We start from the raw sequence: 19,540 nt of genomic DNA, 5'->3' as shown, positions 1-19,540 counted from the left end.
AACTCGTTATCAATAATCCTCATATATGAGCCGTATACAGAGTGTGTCAAGTGATGCATTTGAAAACGACTCCGATATGGATTTAGTTCAAAACGATGATTCTGAATTTCAAGTTAAAACCTCTAAAAAAAATGAGAAATCATCCAAGTTAAAACGTGCGTTACTTCTTTCGTCAAGCTCCACCTCACCTAAATCGTCAAAAAAAAAAACAACAGATCCAGTTTGTTGCAGAAAATAGGTTTGCTCCTATCTCACCTGCTGCTACAGCTTCTGAACTTGCTTTAAACCAATCAGCTCCAACTCAACCAACATCATACAATATTGAAACTGATGATGTCCAACCAATCCCAGCACCTCCACCTATTTTTGTCAGCAATATTGACAATTTTATCAAGCTGCGTACGGACCTTATTGATCTGATTGGCACTAATAATTTCTCATTTAAGTCAACCTCGAAAAATCTAAAAATTGAAACTAAAGATTCTGATGCATACCGAAAGGTCATCAGACATCTCAAAGAAAAGCAAATCGAACATCACACGTATCAGGCTCGTGAAGATAGAGCTTTCCGAATCGTAGTACGTAACCTCCACCCATCTACACCAACTTCTGAGGTCGGAATAGCCATTACTGAAATCGGCTACTCAGTTCGCAACGTCAGTAACGTTTTACATAAGACCTCTAGACAACCATTACCATTGTTTTTTGTTGATCTCGATCCTGCTGAAATCAACAAGGATATTTTTCACTTGAAAAATCTACTTCATACCAAAATATCAGTTGAAGAACCTCATAAACGTCGCGAGCTTATCCAATGTACAAATTGCCAAGACTACGGCCACTCAAAAACCTACTGCGCCTACCCACCAAGATGTGTCCGTTGCGCAGGACAGCACTTAACCGCCAATTGCACCCAGTCCAAAGACCAGCCACCAACTTGCACCTTATGCGGAGTCAACCACACCGCCAGTTACCGTGGATGCAGCGCACACAAAAATCTCCAGCGTTTACATCGAAATTCAAGTCTGTTCTTTAAAAATTCTAAAACTAAAATAAACAATGTAATTAATACCAACAATGTAAGCGTGGGTCAGGACCCCAGTGTGGACACTCCCCAGACTACACCAATTACACAAGATTTAAATGCATGCCCCCCTCTTCCCAAAAAACCCCCTCCCGAAACACACGCAAAAAAAAAGTACTCACAACGTGAAACACAAAATCCCACCCAAGAAAATAACATAGAAAAACTAATGCCCTCATTTTTAACCGAAATGAAATTACTAATTAACCCGCTAATCCAATTGCTCACCACAGTAATCAATAAATTAATTTCAAATAATGAATACTAATCCCCCCAACACCAAGTCTTTAAAAATTATACTATGGAATGCAAATGGTTTAAAACAAAACGAACCAGAGTTACTTCACCTTTTAATCCAAAGTAAAATTGACATCGCACTAATTACGGAAACCCACTACACTTCCAGTACTAATCACTTTTTCCCTGGGTTCCAAGTATACAAAGCCAACCACCCCGACGGAACCGCCCACGTGGGATCCGCTATTTTAGTCTCAAACCAAATCCAACACTACCCACTCCAAAGCCTCCAACTACCATCAATTCAAGCAACGAATATCCAAATCGTACTAAATCATATTCCAACCACACTATCCTCAGTTTACTGTCCTCCTCTACCGGCAATAACGCCTCCTCAAATCAAAAAATTTCTAAAGTCACTTGGGCGCTCGTTTATCGCTGGTGGCGATTTCAACGCTAAGAACACATAATGGGGTAGCAGATTGACAAACTCTAGAGGGAGATTATTTCTTGACAACATTCAAAAACTAGGCTGCTCTTTTATATCTCCAAACGGCCCAACCTACTGGCCTACTCACACAAATCACCAGCCTGACATTCTTGACTTCTTTCTCACCTCAATTCCAAAACATATAAGACATAAAATTCAAAATAGTTGTGAAATTTCATCAGACCATACCCCGGTCATTCTTGAAATAAATGGTTCAACAACCTGCAAACCTTCCCGATCCACCCTCGCAAATGGTCCTGTCAATTGGGAAAAATTCTCCACCATCTTAGAAAATAACACAAACTTAAAAATCTCTCTAAAAACCAGCAGTGAAATTGAAATAGCGTCCCAAGACTTTGTCAACTCAATAATAGCAGCGATCTCTGACTCATCCTATACTCCTAATCCAAACAAACCACCAAATTCAAATCAATACGATATACCTCTCAACATAAAAACCTTAATTATCGAAAAGCGTCGTGCACGCTCACGCTGGCAACACACTAGACTGCCATCCGACAAAAAAAGTTACAATTACCTGTCCAATACCATAAAAACAAAAATTCGGATCCACAAATCTGAGTTATTCAAACACAAATATGAATCCTTATGTTCTAATGATGGATCCTTATGGAGAACCACCAAAAATATTTTAAAAATATAAGATCAACCTTTCCATTTAAAAAAAGCAGACGGCACCTTAGCCTTCTCGGACATTGACAAAGCCAACACTTTTGGTAAACACGTATCCGAAATATTTACTCCTCATCACGATATAACTCCTGAACCAAGTCACTTAAAGCAAATTATAAACTTCCTAACTAGCCCGCTACCAATGTCACTCCCTACCAAACACACATCTCCCAACGAAATAAAAAACTTAATACAAAAGTTAAAAATCAAAAAATCACCCGGACATGATCAAATAACAAATAAAATACTCCAACACCTTCCTAAAAAATCAATAGTTCTTCTCACACATATTTTTAATTCTATGTTGAGAATGTCCTACTTTCCGTCAATCTGGAAATTATCTGTAATCATCCTTATACACAAATCCAACAAACCTAAAAATGAACCCTTCTCATACAGGCCAATAAGCCTTCTACCAGTATTAGGGAAATTATTTGAAAAAGTGATGCTTAAACGAATTAGACCCATTCTCAAGTTCCACAAAATTATACCAAATACCCAATTTGGCTTCAGAGAAAACCACTCCACAACCCACCAAATCCACCGAATTGTCGACAAAATAGCCTCGTCGTTTGAGACCAAAAACTTCTGCCCAGGAGTATTCTTAGATGTATCACAAACGTTCAACCGTGTCTGGCACACCGGATTACTCTTTAAGCTAAAAATGTTCCTCCCGACTCCACTCTACTTGTTGACCAAATCATATCTACAAGACCGCTCATTTCTCGTCCGCCAAGGAGACTCCCTCTCATCACAATTCAAAATCTTAGCAGGAGTACCCCAAGGAAGTGATCTATCACCAGACCTCTACAACATTTATACAGCTGACATTCCCAACTGCGAAAATACACTGATAGCTACTTACGCCGACGACACGGCAATCCTCTCATCCCATCCCGATTCCACAACAGCATACCAAAACCTCCAAATTCATCTTGACAATATTTCACAATGGTCCACCAAATGGAGAATAAAAATCAATACAGACAAGTCCTTTCACATTCCTTTTACTTTGAGAAAAGCTGTTCTTCCTACAATCTATTTTCAAAACAATCCAATCCAAACCACAACTCAAACCAAATACTTAGGTCTAATTTTAGACAAGCGTCTAACTTGGAGCCCACACCTCAAAACCAAAAGAAAGACTCTCAACACCAGACTTCATCTACTACGATCTATCCTCAAGTCCAAACTCTCTATTGACAACTAATTACTATTATACAAATCAATGCTAAAACCTATCTGGGCATATGGTATACAAATTTGGGGATGTGCCAAGCCTTCCCAAATACGGACCATACAAACCTTCCAGTCTATTTCCCTTCGCCTAATAACATCCGCGCCATGGTACGTCTCAAACCTCTCACTTCACAAGGATCTTAAAATTGAAACAGTCTCCAAAACAGCCAAAAACTACTACAAAAAGTTACACACCAAAACAGCTAACCACACAAATCCATTGATTTCCAACTTGGCCAGTGAATTCATGCCTAATAACCCCTTACGTCGATTAAAAAGACACTGGTGTCGTGATCTCCTAAATCCCGAACTGCACTAATTAAAAAAAAAAAAAAAAAAATAAAATAAAATAAAACTCTCTCCCCCAAGCTAGAGGGTATCCACACTGGTGGACCTCCCTCCTCACGCCATTCATGTTATACCTACCTTTTCTTTATTATCATATTTACTTATTGTATGTATATAAATTACAGATTGTAAATATTCTATTTTATCTAATAAAAAAAAAATAAAAAAATATTGTAGCATTTTCAACACAATCCAACTATTGTTGACATGAGGTCTCTTTAAAATAACCGATGTCAACTATAGTTGACATGTGGCCTATTTCCCTACACTGCATGATGTGCCATATACGGTACAATTATTATTGACGATGAAAAATCGTAGTATAATTACAGAAAATACGCCATCTATTGAACAATATAATTCTATACATCATGATCATTTAAAAAATCAATTTTATTAAAATTTCAGTAGATGGCAATAGCTGGTTAATGTGGATAAAATAATGTGGCAGTCATCGATTATAAAAAACGTGTACAGTCATAACAACGATATTGTTTAAAAATAGAAAAATGCCTATTCTTATGATTTGTAAATTATCAAATAACAGGGAATTACGTCTTCTTTAACCCTTCATTGCATGACTTTTTTTTTACAAACAGTTTTTTTTCTATATATAAACCTAGGCTCTTAGAACCTTTAAAAAATAATTTAAAAATAAATTTTTATATTCTAAGTACGAAACTTAAGTACTTATTATGGTGTAGCATCTATGCTACATATGCGCGAGGAGAATGATTATCACAATATAGGTAAAAAAATACAATATTATTTACTTTTTGAAAATAATTGTTTTTATTTAAATGTATACCATCTTTAACTATAAAATAAAATAATCATTCTTTGAAATTAATACTGATTATATAAACAAAAATAATAAAAATAAAAATATTTCCTTTTGTGACTTAAAAACAAAATAACAAAGCCAATTGTATATTTAAAAAAAAAATACTAATTTGTATAATAGCTAACAAAACAACTATTGTTTTTATTAAAACACATAAATGTCTTGCATTTACTGCAGTTTACATAAGTAAAGCCTTTGCAGTTTGTATACTTACACCTTTGTCTAGTAGTATTCCAAACTGGCCAATGACTTACACAATCATATCTTTCTCGATTAGTTATAGTTGATGTATGCACTACTCTAGGTTTTTTTCTGTCTGTCATGTACACATTATTAGCCTTTTTACAAGGTCTACCTCTGGTTGGAGTTATGTTTATGTTTTTACTTGTTTGGCACAAAGTCACAGCTAATACCTCCCTAAATTTTGCCAAAGTTATAATTTTATCATCTTCATTTTTTTGTGTAAGAACTCTCTTTTGCAAAATCCATGCATTTACCACACATGTATCTAGTAAATGGTAAAACAACCTTATGTACCATTTTCTACTCCTCATACGGATTTTATATCTGCCAATATTGGCATCTAACAAATCTACCCCTCCCATATGCTTGTTGTAAATAGTTACAGCACTTGGACATGGCACATTTACACTTTTTTTTTGAGACTTAGAAAACCTTAAAACTTCAGATTTTGGCTGTTCACCAATAAATGTAGACAATAAAGTAACCAAACGATTATCTTTCCATACAACTGCACTTAGAATATTATTTTGTATTTTTGTGATACATTCAGCTGATGACCCTCTTTCAGATTTCATGAATTCTTTTTCATTTGGAAGCTTTACTTGTTTTAACCTGTTTCTACGTACAGTTCCAAGTGACAAAACCCCAATATTTTTTAAATATACCAAAAGACCCAAAGAAGTATAATAATTGTCAAAATATACTACATAATTTTTATAAGTAGGTATAATTCTACAAAGTCTCACTACTATATTAGCACTTGCACCTAAATCAGGTTCATTTGTAAGGCGATATTGAGGGTCATTTTCTTGGCCACTATATATTTCAATGTTATAGGCAAAACCTGAAACACCTGCTAAAATAAACAGTTTATAGCCCCATTTATGAGGTTTCATAGGCATATACTGCTTCATGTAATGTCTTCCTTTAGTAGCACATAGTTGCTCATCAACAGATAGTGACTCCTCTAAAGGTACAGTTTGAAATCTTTTTTTAAGAGTTTCTAAAACAGTTCTAATTCTAAACAATCTATCATGCCCTGGTTGTCCTCTAGGGATATAAATATCATTATTACAAAAATGTAGGAACTGTCTAATTTTTTCAAATTTATTTACTGTCATAGTGTTTTTTATTACATTATTTTCTAAATTCTCAGACCAATATTGCCTAATATCAGGAACTATACATATGGAAGTCATAATACATATTCCCAAATATCGTTTTAAATCAGTTTCTGTTATTTCAAATGGTTTATTCACATTTTTTTGTAAACTATACCTCAACGATTCTTCACATATATGTTGTAAGAGATCAGAAGAAAAAAAATAGTTAAAAAAATCTAAAGGGGATTCTAAATCAAAAAAAGGGTCTTGTGGGAGAGAAGTGTCACCTTTAAATTTAATTTCATCAGGAGAAATCTGAAATGGTCGCTTTTTCCAAACAACAGATTTAATTTCACGAAATTTGGTTCGTTTAGTAGTATTTATTTTATCAACAGTTGGAGTGTGCACGACTGACACTTCACTAGTTTTAGTACTATTTACCAAAGGCTGCCTTAAATTTAAAGATTCAGAATTGGGTACAACAATAAGTATCGGATCTGCTAATTCAATAGCATTATTTGGAATAAAAATATTTTGATCTAAATCAGGAAGGTCAATAATATCAACATTATCATCATTATGATCATACATATCAGTATCATAATTTTCACAAACCAGTTCATCTATATTGAAATCCTCTAATTCATCCTCAGATCCTTCAGGAGGTGTTAAAAAAAGTAGATCTTCAATTTCATTATCTTGCAATATATTTTTTGAAGCCATAGTACAAAATTCTTGTAGATCAATAATGAATGATACAAATATCCTATTTTATTAATTTGAAACAGGACTTTCAATTAAACAGTAAAAAAACAAATTAAATAATAATTTTTCGAAACTTACCAAGAAAACTTGTGATGGAAACGTTGAAACTTGTAATATTGATCAATAAGTAAAGAAAAAGTTATCAAATATGTAGAGAAAATAAATAAATAACGAATGATAATTACTATACCTTGTACGCATATGTAGCAGATATGCAACTTATCCAATTGACTGGGTTTTTCATTGCTAACCATTGTAATTGATTAAAAATAACTATTTTAAATGTTAAGAAGACAACAATAAATCCAATAATATTTTTTTCAACTAGTTTATTATGATATTTCAAACAAAATTAATGTGATAAAAACATGCCTATCAGCAGTTTTCTGATATTACGATGCACACTACTAAACAGCTGATTTATGGCGGTTAAGAGGCTATAAGGTAACTTCAACACGGTAATATATAAACATAAGTATGCTTATGATAATATAAATGACGAGCTATATGCCGATACTGACACTTTTTCTTGGTTATAATACGTTTTAGTTGTTGTAGCAGATATGCTACATATGCAATGAATATAATTATTTTATTACTTGATTAGCATAATCATTATTTAATCAAAAGATATTATAAATCATATTATTGTGCCATATATGGCACACTATGCAAGCATTCTAAAAAAATAAATTGTTTTCAATAGGTCATTTGTATCGCGTATCCAGTGGTTACATGCGTTTCGCAAACGTTTTTTCTTGTGCGTTCCTTTTTTAATTTTTTTTAATTTAATTTTGTTATAATTAACGTTTTGTTTATAATAAATAATAATTATATATAATTGAATCTGTGTAAATATGGACGATATTTCAAATAATATTGATGAGATTTTACACGCGTTGGATATTCCGATCGATAGCGATGATGATAATTGTGACAATTTTCTATCAGATGACGAACTATTAGACGGACTAGAAGATTTAGATGTATTTCAAGTCGATTTACATCCTAATATTGAAGAAAATATTGATTTGAATGTACAAAACGATATAGCTGTTGAAAAAGAAAGAAGTAAGTCTCCAGCGTATCGCCGAAAAACTCAAAGGGTACTTCCAGACATTTCCAACAATAAAAAAACAAATAAACGTCTTATTTCACCGGTAAAGGTATATTCAAATATAGATTGGAAAATGGAAATTTGATTATGAATGAGCAGTTTATTAAATTTTCTGGAAATACGGACTTACCACCCGAAATAAAAAAATTATACACTCCATTAGAATTTTTCAAATATTTTTTTGACGATATTTTATTAGAAAAAATTCTTTATGAAACTATTCAATTTAGTATTGAAAAAAATGTAAATAAGCCTTTAAAAATATCTTTGAATGACTTAAAAAAATTCATAGGTATTTTAGTGATGATGTCAATTATTAATTTACCTAATTCAAGAAGCTTTTGGAATGAAACCATAGGAAATAATATAATTCAAAATACCATGAGTGTAAACAAGTTTGAAGAAATTCGAAAAAATTTGCATTTTAATGACAACAATAAAATGTTACCTGCTGCAAATCCTGAACATGACCGTCTTCACAAAATTCGACCACTCATCACTTATTTACAAGAAAAGTGTAAAAGTATTCCATTAGAAGAAAACTTGTCAATTGACGAACAAATTTGTCCAACCAAATCACGAAGCTTTTTGAAAATGTACATGCCTCTAAAACCTCATAAATGGGGTTATAAATTATTTGTTTTATGTGGCGTGTCAGGGTTTTCTTATAATTTTGAAGTCTATACTGGTTTAGAAAATAGCTCGGAAAAAAGATTGCCATCCGAACCTAATCTTGGAGCGTGCGCAAATGTTGTTATGAGACTTTCAAGATGTATACCTGAAAATATCAATCATAAATTATATTTTGACAATTACTACACAACGCTAGCGGTTATGGTTGAACTCGCTAAAAAAAATATACATTGCTTAGGAACATTACGTAAAAATAGAATACCAGGGCTTCTTCTTCCAAATGAAAATGAAATGAAAAAAAAACCAAGAGGATTTTCTGCTGAATGTTTAGCTGGAGTAGATGGAATACCTATTACTGCTATCCAGTGGAAAGACAATAAAACGGTATCTCTTTTATCTACATTTGTTGGAAAAGAACCAATATCAGAAGTACAAAGATTTGACAAAAAATTAAAGAAAAGAATTCCAGTGGAGTGTCCAAATGTAGTTCAGGTCTATAACAAACACATGGGGGGTGTTGACCTTCTAGATTCCATAATTGGTAGATACAGAATTGCTATGAGAAGTAAAAAGTGGTATTTCAAACCACTTCTTAGATATGTCTCTTGTAAATGCATGGTTGTTGTATAGAAGAGCATATGAAAATGAAGCCACAATTTCACTAGCCAAATTTAGACAAGAAGTTGCTGTTGCCCTTTGTCAATCTGGAATGATAAGTACTCAGACACGAGGAAGAAAAAAAAAAGAAGAGACAAAAAATTATAAAAAGCGAGGTAATTAAAAATGTTTACATTATTATAATGCATACAATTAATAGTTTAAATTATTTGTTTATTAATTTATAGGTATCCAAACACACGCACCCTCACAGGATGTAAGGTATGACCACATTAACCATTTTCCTAAAGTTGGGGACAACAGAGTAAGGTGCAAAAATGAAAAATGCAATAAAAAATCATTAGTCAAGTGTATTAAGTGTGAAGTGTATTTATGTTTAAATCAAAAAAATAATTGTTTTCTGTCTTATCATCAACAATATTGATTTCTGTATTTTTTTTTTAAATTTAATTATAATTAATGTTATATAAAAATATATAATTATACCGTTTTTGCTACAAAGAAGTAGCAATATAAATTTACTAATAAATATAACTTTATTCGTATGTTGTGCCATATATGGAACAATTGCGAATTCTTATCCTAAAATGCAAATATTTGTTGATTATTTTTTATTTTTTTTTTTTTTAAGGTATTTATAAGGTATAAGTAAGTAAAAACAAAATTTTTGAAAAAAAAAAAAAAATTATACAGTGTAGGATTTCTGATACGTGGTTTTTTTCAACAACCATATAAATTGTATGGTTTTATTCAACACATTTTTCTTTATCATTGGGTATCATTGGTTTTTGAATAGCTCCACTAGATCGCGTTTTATTGAATTCACAAAATTATTAAATGCAAGCTGTTACCCTGGGTTTCTCGATCGTACAAACATTTGCTTCCACGTCTGATAACGTTGGTAATCAATTCCGAATCTTTGATTAATATATTATAATATTATAACACATTATTATGTTAGGTACATGAATACATATTCAAATAAAATAGAATTTTTTCAAAAGATCGTACTACAGTTTCTTTTTTTGCGATGAATACTAATGAAATCTCAGATCTGCTTGACTTGTCTAGTTCAGATTGGTTTGACGATGATTATAGTTCTGATGAGTATGTCCAACAAGATTCAGATAACAATAATAGTTATGAAATTATTGAAGATTCGGATACAGACGTTGAAATTACAGATAATGATTGGAATTCAGATATAAATACTATCCCTGAGTTATTTGATTTTACTGGTAATTCTGGATTGCAATGCACTTTATCAAGTAATAATCCTCATGATTATTTTTCTTTATTTTTTGATGATAGTATTATGAATAATATAGTGACTTGGGTAAATTTGAAAGCAAACATTTTAAGATCTCAAGGTGTAAAGAAACATTCAAATTTAAGTAGTTGAAAAAATATTGACATATATGAATTGAAAAAGTTTATTGGTCTCAGTTTACTTATGGGTATTCATAAACTCCTTGCTATACGTTTATATTGGTCACAATCAGAAATTGATTATCATCCAATTTATGGCCAAACTCTTAGTCGAAATCGTTATGAAACTATTTTGAGATGCTTATGCTTTTATGACCCATTTACAACAGATAAGTCTGATCGTTTACACAAAATTAATAATGTCCTTGGTCCTATAATTTCTAATATTCAAACTAAATACTATCCTAAAGAATGTTTGTCATTAGATGAATCTATGCTTCTGTGGAGAGGAAGGTTAAGCTTTAGACAGTATATCCCTAGTAAAGCACACAAATATGGAATTAAATTTTTTGAACTTTGTACTGATGATGGGTTCATTTTAGATATGATTATTTATAAAGGTAAAGGTACAGTAACAGATTCAAGAGGAGTGACGTTTGGTATTGTGGATAAACTAATGAGTAACTATTTAGAGAAAGGGCATACACTGTATATGGATAATTATTATAATAGTGTACAACTAGCTGAGTATTTATATAAAAATAAAACTCATTTAGTTGGAACTTTAAGAAAAAATAGAAAAGAAAATCCAAGTATGATAACTGCTGAAAAATTAAAAAAAGGTGAAGCAGTTCATGCACAAAAAAATAATGTACATGTAACAAAATGGGTTGATAAAAGAGAAGTGTGTATGATATCAACAAAACACAATTTAGGTTTTGAAAATGTAATTGATAAATTTGGTAGACAAAAATTCAAACCTACTGTGATTGTTGACTATAATAATCACATGTCAGGAATAGATAGAGCTGACCAAATGATGAGCTACTATCCAATGCCCAGGAAATGTATGCGTTGGTATATCAAAGCATTTTTTCATTTAGTGGATATCTGTTTATGGAACTTCAACTACTTATATAATTCACAAGTATCAAAAATTTCCCATCTAGAATTTAGAAGACAAATTATAAGTTCTTTACTTGAGGTTCCATTGAATAAAAGACCATCATGCAGCCCTAAATCTTTAACAATAAATGAAACTCAAAGTAAACCATTACACAATATACAAAAAGTTCAAAAACGAAAAAGATGTAGGGTATGCCATGCTAATAAAAAAAGAAACACAACTTTATTTATGTGTGACACTTGTAAAGATGAAAAAGGAAATACTATAGGTTTATGTGCAGATCCTTGTTTCAAAATGTATCATACAAAATAGTTTGATAAATAATTTATTTTTTGCAGTTTTTTTATTATAAATATAAAAAAAGGTTTTGTTTTTTTAAATGCTTTAATTTAGTTTTATATATAAACTATATAATTTCAAACTATAATTACACTGATAAGCTAAAGAGAAGACAAGTGATACTACAAGTTACATACATTGAAAATTTCAAAATTGTTATTTGATTTTTTGTTAAGTTTTTATTATGTTTTACAAAGGTGTTGATTTTTTTTATTTTTAATGGTTTATTTTATATCTATGAGGATTGTATCAGTTTTAATTTTATAATTTATTTATTATAACTATTATTTTATTTATTTGTTGGTATTTTTATAATATTTTCTATGTCAATCATAGTTGACAAGTGGGTTTTTATAATGAGTATCCTTAAAAAAAACCGGTGTCAACATAAGTTGACATGAAAGTTAGAGCTTTTAAAAGTTGTACATGATCAAATTTGTTATTTAAGCAGTGAAATTAATTTATTTATGTAAAAAAAAGTAATTTTTTCAAAAATTTATTTTTGGTTATTTATAAGGATACACAATTTGCATGCGGTCATGAACGTGTTAACTGAATGTGATGTTTTATATGTTGATGGGACGTTTAAAAGCTGTCCCAGACCATTTTACCAATTATTCATAATTCATGGAGCAAAAAATGCAAATTATACACCGTTAGTATTTTTTTTATTAACGGGAAAAACTAAAGAAATATATAAAGATGCTTTTTCCAAGTTAATAGAAAAAATGGTTGAATTTAATTTAAATTTTACACCAGGTATAATTTACACTGATTTTGAACAAGCAATACACACAGCAATTTCAGAAATTTTCCCCGAAGTAATTCGCAAAGGCTGTCGTTTTCACTTAGGCCAGTCTATGTGGAGAAAAATTCAATCACTTGGTCTTTGTAAGAATTTTAAAAATAAACAGAAGTGGGAAAATTTTTAAAATTATTCTTTGGATTATGTTTTTTAAAACCTGAGGATGTTCATAAATGTTTTGCTGAAAACCTTATGGCCATAAAACCAAATAATCAGCAATTGCATGATTTTTGTAATTTTTTCGAAAGAAATTATGTTTTACCAAATTCTAAATTTCCACCGTCATTATGGGCTGAATTTTCTAATTCATTGCAGCGCACTACTAATTCATGCGAGTCATTCCATTCGAAACTAAACAATATGTTTTACTCTGCGTATCCAAATATATTTCAATTTGTAGAAATCTTGAAAAATGTACAAACCGATGTTTATGTCAAAATTCGTAGCTCAAATGTAACAAAAAAACGACGGGAGGTATTAGAAAAAGAAGATTATATTAAATGACATTATGCATCAATTTCAAAATAAAATGTTAACTCGTTTGGAATTTATTGAAAAGTTGGCGTACAAAAATTTGCCAGTTGGGTTTTAGTTTGAATACAAAACTCAAAATATATATATAAACAAACCTATTTATTTTCATTTTTTCTTATTTTTATAATAATTTTACTGTAATTTTAAATTACATTTTTTGCTACTCATATAAAATATTTAAACATAATCGTTTTTACGAGATACCTAATAATTTTATTGTATTATCACTTGAATTAATATAGTTTTAATAATTTGTATTCGAAGAGTAAATGTATTCTTTAATTATTTAGTGTAAATAAATCTGGCACACCATGCGGAATCAACACTGTATCTCGCACGCAACTCAGCTCTGTCACAAAAAAACCGCGCACGCAACTCAACCCTGTTATGAAAAAACCACGCACGCAATTCGACCCAGAAAACGATTTTCGCACGCAACTCGGAACCGCTGATCTATATACATATTAAAATAACTGGACCGGTAAAGATTGGGTAGATTTATTTCTCAGACGAAATAACGAACTTACATTGCAATTCGGAGAAAACATTAAACGTGTACGAGCGGCAGTATCCAAATCAGTATTAAATAATTATTTTGACAATCTCTCAAACACTTTAGTTGATATCCTTCCAAGTCATATTTTTAATTACGACGAGACTAACTTTTTTGATCCGGGTAAAAGTCTTGTTGTCGTTTAAAGAGGAACTAAATACCCCGAAGTTGTTAAAGATACATATAAAACAAGCGTGTCTGTTATGTTTTTTGTATCAGCTAACGGAAATATTCTGCCCCCTAATACTGTCTATAAAGCTAAACACATTTATCCTACACGGATAGAAGGAGGAATTCAAGGAGCCGGTTATAATCGTAATGATAGTGGGTGGTTCGATATGCCTATTTTTGAAGATTGGTTTTTATCGTGTTTTCTTCCGTCATGTAGACATTTAATAGGACCTAAAGTAGTTATTGGTGATAATCTTGCAAGCCATATTTCTTTAGAAGTCATTAAACACTGTGAGATGAACCAAATTCGATTTGTTTTATTGCCATCAAATTCGACGCACTTATGCCAGCCTTTGAATGTTGCTATATTTAGACCAATGAAAAGAAACTGGAGAAGTACTTTAGATGCTTGGAAAAACTCAAATTCTGGACCCATCCCAAAATGTGTATTTACTAAATTATTAAAAAAATCCATTGATAGCTTAAAAAATAGTATGAGTGATAATATTAAGTCTGGTTTCAGTGCAACCGGTATTTTTTTTTTTTTTTTTTTTTTTTTTTTTTTAGGTATTCACTATAATAATTTTATTTATTTATTTATATATATATAAACGGGTAGGAACCTTTTGATACCTTTTGATAGACAAAAAGTTATAAATAAACTCCCAAATTTGTGCAAAGAAGATGAATTAAGAGAAGATCTCGAAAAATCTACATGGACTGAAGCTTTTGTCGAAATATTATCAGACTTGAGAAATCTCAAATATAAAATAGCAAAACCAAGGGGAAAACAGTTAAATGTACCGGCGAATAAAAGTATAAGGATTGAAGATATCGAAAAAAAACCATAACCCTGATGATCCCAATATCCCTAAAGAAGACCAAGAAAACCCTATTTATACTGCAGCTACCTGTAAAAACAAACAAGACGATAGTATTTCATCGAATAGTAGTGATCATGGTGATTCTGATGTCTCTAATGAAAACCACGAAAAAAGAATAAAAAAATTAGATTGGAAAAAATTAGTGAAGACGAAACTTTATCGGAACATACATTATTAAAGAAAGGAGATTTCATCATTGTAAAGTATGAAATGTCTAAAAGAGATATTATGTACATATATAGCACAAGTAGAAAAAGAAAAAAAACCGTTGATCAAAGTCAACTTTTTAAAAATGAAAAATAATATTGATGGATCGGCATACTTCATTTTCCCTCAAATTAGTAATAAAAGCAACGTTACGAGATCGCAAGTGATACGTAAACTCATACCAAAGAAAGTAATGAAACGAGGACGTTTTACATTTAACATTGATACACATAACTTTAGTTAATTAAGATAACCAGTTAATTGTTTAAATTATTTATTTAATTACATAATGTTAGATTTTAAAATAAAATATTATTTATATAAATAATACGATAATTTTGTTGTAACTTACAAATAACCATAAATACTAACAAAAAATTTAGGTAGCTACCTATGTAATATTTTTTTAAAACGAAAAATTTAGTTCGAAATCACCCTCAAAAACCTTAACTTTCATTTGTTATAAGAAATAATTGGTGTTTGAAATTCAACTTTTTTTTAAAGTTGGATTTTTATAATTTTTTTAATTGGTTTCTTTACGCTGTTATTCTAATTTGAATAAAGAATATTCTTTATTTTTTTTTATAATTTTGCAGTCAATACTTAGAGAATAATTTTAAAAAAACCTCAAAATATGTTCGGAGTCGCCCCGTTTTACGGTACCAAATCTCAGCTTTTTGTGACTGGTGGTGGTCATTTTAAAAATATATCTGAACCTTATACAGAACTTGAATCAGAACTATTCATAACTATTCAAGTATCTGTTGAAGGAATTGACTGTGCATTTGATTCTAACGTCATAAGTAAGTTAATTTACTTTTTAATTTGTTCATTACATTGTACATTGTACTGTAATTAAGCATAGTATGAAAAAAATAAAATAATAGGTTAACATTATCTGATTACAGTTACTTTTTTCTCAGTTCAATCATATCATGACCATATGTTATAATACTTAATTATTTGAAAAAAACAATAATTATAATTGTAAATATTTAGGAAATTATGTATTATATTAAACAGCAGATAATTCAAATGGAATCATTGATCCAGTGTATGACCAATTTGAAATAGAAGTTTGGCCAACTGATGAAAATAGTAAAAGCGAAGACCATATCACAGAAGACATCAAATACTGATGAGTAATGTCGTACAAAGTGAGTTATATAAAATCAAAAGAAAAGAAGTTACAACTTTACTATAAACAGAATTAACTTAACTCTTCTTTTATTAAAGTACCAACTGTATCAATGTGGACTTCTTCTGATTCTGTAAAATTATTAAGATCAAAATCAATAGCTACTGAGTTAAGTTTCAGTGTATCACCATCTAAAAAAAAAAAAAAAAATGGTAAATTATTTCTGCTCTGGCAAGTTGGTTTCAGATATGAGTTGAACTTATTTTCAGGTAATATGCTATAAAAATGTGGTTATTTGAATATATTTTTAATAGTTTATTATAGGTATGAAGAAAAAAAAGTAAGTGCATTTTCTCCCCCTCAGGAAAAAAAATGGATCATGTATGTATTATGATTATTTATTATTATTGATATGGGGTTAGTCAACGATACTCATGATTTAAATTTAAAGCCAAGAAATCCTTAAACTGTAATATTATCTTTTGAGTGTCCCATTCAATTGAAAGTTTGAGAATCCTAACTGTTCCTCTTTAAAACTGAATTAATATGAACCTGATATAAGTTATTAATGTATAGAATTTTAAAATAACAGTATACTGTTTCTTTCAAATATTACTGCAATCAAAATTCATAATAATTAACTCAATGCATACTAAAGATGTTTGCACTAACTTTATATTCATATAGTGGCTAAGCAACCAATATTATACCAACTCTTATATTATTTACTATTTGAACAAATTATGTTTAAAGAAAAAAATCTTTATGCTAATTTCCCTTATCCTCATCCTTTTCACTATTATTTTCTTTTTCCTTCTTTCCTAGAACAACCATTTAAAAAGAAAAAAAATGTGTTATGCATCGGTAAGTGAAAAAATTGTAAACTTGGCAGAAGAAAAAGAAAGTTTAGTATGTTTGCAAAAAGAGTTTTTCAAGCAAGAACTTGAACAAAGCAGAGAATTGCACCAATTAAAAATAAAACATATTGACGAAGAACATGAACTAAAAATGTTGGCTCTTCAATATGAATGCGACATTAAAAAAATAAATATTTTCATCATAAAAATAAAAATTCCAACAAAAAAATGTAATTAAATTATAAAATATATAATATGGTTAATTATTTAAGTAAATAATTATCATCAATTTATTTATTTATTTGTGAACTTACTCATAGTTAATTATTTATTGGTTCTTGGTAACCAGGCTTTTTTTCAAAATTTATCTCAATTTTGCCACCCTGCATTCATGCCACTACTTAATGAGCGATGGTAAGTAAGTTGGTATATAGTAAAATTCAGAAATTTAGAACAGGCGCTATGAAAAAAGCGGATTAAATAAGTACTAAAATGTCGTCACTAAGTGGACACAATGATAAGCAAAGAGGCTCAACCTTATCTTCTAAGACCGTGAAGATAAGTTTTGATTGTTATCACTATTCATTATCTTATTACGATCATTGAACTATATGATAACTGGAACGCTCACCATGCAGTGTTGCCCGAGCGAGCGTTAAAAGAGATAGCGAATACTATAGGTGTGTCTATCCTGTTTAACATACCGCGTAAATGTATAATTTTATTTTATATTACTATGTGCCTAGTAATAATTAATTGTACTTATATATTTATGCAGATTAAAGCTTAAATACAATTATTGAATTACGAGATAGTTTTATATAATAAAATTGAATATACTATATTTTGAATAATTATAAAATCTTGCCTACATTCAGAAATTAAACTGTCAGCTAATTGACAAAACTATAACAGTTAAAATAATATGAAATGTAGTATTTAATAATACTATAAAAATCTAGGAAAGGGAACTATTTTCCAATCCAAGTTCAGATTTACTCTATCAATGTTAAGGTTCTCTAAAATCATAATAGAAAATTTTTTATTTATTATATTTTGTTTTTAAATATTGACAAAGTTAGGCATTAATTGGTTAGTTTTAATACATGATAACTTTTAACTTGACAGTTATATAATATTATATATTACTTCATAATAATATTTGTCAATATGTATATAATATATATTATATACATAATAAATAATAGATATAATTGGTTTCGAAAAAGCAATGTACCAACTAAATTCATTATTCGTTATTTATTATGATTTACATAATTAAATATAATCATTACATTTATCTATGTAACTTTTTCTTTAAAATATTTAAAAGTAGCAATCTGATTTAACTTTGTCGATAATTATCATTTGTCATTTGTAACATTAATTCAAAAATGTTTAAGGTAAAATTTAAATAATTATCCAGTGTTTGACTACCTTTGATTTGGTTTGAGTGAAAATTGTTTCACTGGATATTAGTAAGTAATATTGGTCCAAGATGATTATATTCATTTTGAACAGAACAAAGTTTTAAAGCTATAACTGTATCTTATCTGGTATTTTCCATAGAATATAATAAACAATTTAAATTCATAAATCTGTATAAATATTAGTAGCAATAAATAGTAACATATTTATATTATATCTTAAGTTAAAAACGAACACTAAAGTTATTGATTGTATATTGATTATATATATATATTTAATTATTAATGAAGTAGAAATATAAACAACTGTTACAGTAATTATTTACATAATATTATATTATACAAAAGCATTAAACATGGTTACTAAAATTAGTTTGTTAACTTATGTCTTAGAGCTGACTTTGAACCATGGTTATTTGTGTCATTTGTTTACACTGTGTATAAACTCTAAGGTACAATAATACGAAGATGTAAATTTGAATAATTTTCATCATGTGATTCTAAAGAATAGTGTCAATAATTGATGTTCAGGCTTTTAAATTTCTTATTTAGATATAAAATGTCGTTGAACTTAATACACCCTTTTTAAAATTGTATCCAAAACTATAAAAACAGGACTCAAAGCTAAATAATTTAAGGTGCCGGTCAGACCTTGATACTATAGACGGAGCATCCAGGTGGGATGCGGGTGGGTGGTGGTGGTCATTTAGCTTGCCAACAGTGATGCTATCTTTGAGATCAAACATTGTTATTAACACTTACCATATAATTTGTTTTGTAGGTCTGAATTTGAAATTTGAGTTTTTGCAACATATTTATACATATTTCACTTTGCATATTTTTAAAGCAATACGTAACTGAACGAAGTACAACAAG

At 29.9% G+C, this 19,540-nt stretch overlaps 1 protein-coding gene across 1 annotated transcript; it reads right to left on the bottom strand.

Annotated features, from left to right (window-relative positions):
* Window positions 1-5,039: 5,039 nt before the first annotated feature.
* LOC112592871 (piggyBac transposable element-derived protein 2-like) lies at window positions 5,040-7,478 on the bottom strand. Its single transcript, XM_025337034.1, has 3 exons — window positions 7,237-7,478; window positions 7,125-7,167; window positions 5,040-7,047 (listed from the first exon to the last, which is right to left on the bottom strand). Exons 1-3 carry the CDS (start codon window positions 7,298-7,300, stop codon window positions 5,040-5,042), a joined length of 2,115 nt encoding a protein of 704 aa, XP_025192819.1. The 5' UTR covers window positions 7,301-7,478.
* Between the last annotated feature and the right edge of the window lie 12,062 nt (window positions 7,479-19,540).

Source organism: Melanaphis sacchari, unplaced genomic scaffold (assembly GCF_002803265.2).
Source record: "Melanaphis sacchari strain LSU unplaced genomic scaffold, SCAv2.0 Contig1988_pilon_pilon, whole genome shotgun sequence".
NCBI lineage: Eukaryota > Metazoa > Arthropoda > Insecta > Hemiptera > Aphididae > Melanaphis > Melanaphis sacchari.
Note: the sequence above shows the minus strand (reverse complement) of the source record. Positions and strands in the feature narration are given on the sequence as shown.